Raw genomic sequence first — 3,054 nt, 5'->3', positions numbered from 1 at the left:
AAGATCTCTAAAAAATGCTATCTTTCTGACGTCTAACCGATGAGCTCTTAAAGATATCCTCAGGTTGCGCGTAAGAGGCTTTTATGATATCTTTCTGTTATCTTCGGGATATCTATTTCGGATGTCAGGTCAGAAAAATGTTATCTTAAAGAGCTCTGTATGTCATTTTTCTGCCGGACGGGTTTATGGTTATTTCAGTGAGGTATGTATACCTAAAAATATTTGACAATAATAAATTAAAATAATTAATGCAAAAAATTACTATAAGAATAATTAATAAAACATTTTTTTATTTTATAAAGTGTTTGCTTTCATTGTAATTAATTTTTTTATAAATTACATGTTAGGCAAAATGATATCAAAACAAAATCTCAAGAGGTGTGACGAGAATCAACGAGATGAAAAATTATTAAATTTAAATGATCATAACGATAGTAATTATTCAGATACTGAGATACAGTATCAGTGAGAATCAGCAACGACACAGACTTCTTCTGATGACCATTCAAATGTCGTTGGTACGGATATAAATAATAATGGTGATAATCATTACTTACGAAGATCCACTACAAAAAAATTAACGATTCAGCGTCATAAGTCAGATAGAACAAAGATTATCGAACAAATGTCAAAACAAACGTCAACTGAATCTGATGATGATTTGTCATCTGCTGCAAATGCTGATTTTACTTCCACGACTAAGATTAAAAACCACCGATAAAAACAGTTTAACAAAAAATCAGATAAAGCTAGAAGTAATTTGACCAATGATGATAGCGATCACGATAATAATAGTAATGCTAATGATAATGGTGGTAAAAATAATAAAAAATGAAGTACTAAAGCAACTAACTGTTCAAATTAAAAAAAAAATTGTGAAGAAGGAATCAAATGAAGTTCAAATGGAAACAGACGACTACTATCTTGGGAAAAATAAAACAACTAAATGGACTAAACAATCACCTCCTACGTCAAAAGTTTCTAATAAAAATAAAATTACTGATTTTATTGTAGTGAAGGATTACTCAAACAACGCGAGAACACCTTTACAATGCTTCGTAATATTTATTTTAGAAGATACTTTATCTTCTATTGTTATTTTTACAAATGAGAAGCTCATTGAAATTCAGAGAAATCACTTTAGACCTAGAGACTATAGTCCAACAACTATTGATGAAATTCGAGCTCTATTGGAGCTATTATTTTTAGCTGGAACCATGAAAACGTCACATGTAAATTTGAGAAATCTACGTTCGACTGATGGTATGGCGCCTAAGTATTTTCGATCAGTAATGCCTTATTGTCGTTTCGCTTTATTGCTAAGAGTACTCCGATTTGATGACATTGATACCCGGGCTACTCGTTCTAAGGAAGATAAATTTGCCTTAATCCGAGATGTATGGGAAACTTTTAACGAGCAATGTTTAAAAGCTTACTCACCTGGAGAAAACTTAACAGTTGATGACATGATGTCATATTTTGAAGGTCGCTGCAGTTTTAGACAGTACATCCCAAATAACCCAGACAGATATGGTTTCAAAAATTTTGCTCTAGTGGATGCTTCATGCTTTTATACTGTAAAGATGGAGAAGTATCTGGGAAAGCAGCAAAGTAAAAAGTTTCAACTTGACAATAAGCCTTCAAGTGTTTCGAAAAGAATTGCTGAGCCTATTTTGTATACTGGTCGTAACTTAACTACGGACTATTGGTTCTCATCTATTCCCTTGATTACTGAATAAGCGACAGAATATAAAACTACAACTGTTGAAACAATTCGAAAGAATAAGCCTGAAATACCACCTTTATTTGTTGATAACAAAGCTAAAAGGCCCGTTGCAAGTACTTTGTTTAGATTATCGAATGGAAATATTTTATTATCTTACGTACCAAAAAAATCGGTCTATCGGTTGACCCTGCGGGCCAGCCCCAAAACTTCCCGCAGTTTTTGAGCTTCTTGAGCTCGAAAACATTATTGTGGATACATTTTCGAGCTCTTCGAGCTCGAAAATACTGTTGTATGCTATTGTTTTAGGAAAAAACCGTTTTTTAGCATTTTTTTCTCCCACGATGTCTTACGAACGAATTAACCGATTATGATGGTTAAGGTAGCAATCGACACGTTTCATTAAATTCTTGTGCTAATTAGATTTTGGAATTGATCAATCGAGCCATTTCTGAAAAATTTGAAAAAAACTGAAAAAAAAAAATTTTTTTTTATTTTTTTTCCATATCTTAGAGTCTATTTGATCGATCGATTTGAAATTTTCAGAAAAGTTGACGGCCAACAAACTCTTTTGATTGTTACCTCAAACATGTTAATTGGACGGTTCATTAAAAGATATTAAAAGTTTACATTCACACACACACGCACACACACCCATACACACACACATACACGCACACACACATACACGCACACACACATACAAGCACACACACATACAGACACTCGGGCATCCTTTTGAAACTAGTCAGAATAGCTTCCTGGGACCTCAAAACGTCGACATCTGATGAAAACTCGATTTTCGAAAATTGGGGTGAAAACAATAACTTCCCGAATTTTAAAAAATTAATAATTTCTTTAGCGGGAAGTTAAAAATATAAAAAACAAAAGTAAATGATTATTTAACGTTTTCTTTTTTTCAAACAAAATATTTCTCTTACATAAAAAAACGAAACAATACTTGTATTTATTTGCTACTATCCCTTATTAAAAGAAACAATTTGAAACTATTCGAAAAAAAAAATTTTAAATAGTTTTTAATGCTTTTGAATACGTTGAATACTTTTGAATCACCATTCTTATGGAAGTTTAACATTACGAATCGTTTCTTTTAATCAGGGATGCTTATAATAAAATGTTTAGTGTTGTCTACGACGGCGTTTCCGTTTGTTCGATGGATTGTTAACTCCCCCGATGTTTATTTGTATGCTTGTTAGGTTACCCGGAATTCCATTATTAATATTCCACTCAGTAGACCGATGGTACCCGCTGTATGGCGTACGTAGGCTGGTATGTACCATAACCATCATAAGCCTGCGGTCAGTAAAATT

The 3,054-nt window shown here is 32.7% G+C and overlaps 1 protein-coding gene across 1 annotated transcript; it reads left to right on the top strand.

Annotated features, from left to right (window-relative positions):
• Positions 1-809: 809 nt before the first annotated feature.
• On the top strand, positions 810-1,739 carry LOC103574916 (piggyBac transposable element-derived protein 4-like). The gene has a single exon (XM_008554479.1). It carries the CDS (start codon positions 810-812, stop codon positions 1,737-1,739), a length of 930 nt encoding a protein of 309 aa, XP_008552701.1.
• Positions 1,740-3,054: the final 1,315 nt, after the last annotated feature.

The sequence above is a fragment of the Microplitis demolitor genome, chromosome 10 (assembly GCF_026212275.2).
Source record: "Microplitis demolitor isolate Queensland-Clemson2020A chromosome 10, iyMicDemo2.1a, whole genome shotgun sequence".
Classification (NCBI taxonomy): domain Eukaryota; kingdom Metazoa; phylum Arthropoda; class Insecta; order Hymenoptera; family Braconidae; genus Microplitis; species Microplitis demolitor.
Note: the sequence above shows the minus strand (reverse complement) of the source record. Positions and strands in the feature narration are given on the sequence as shown.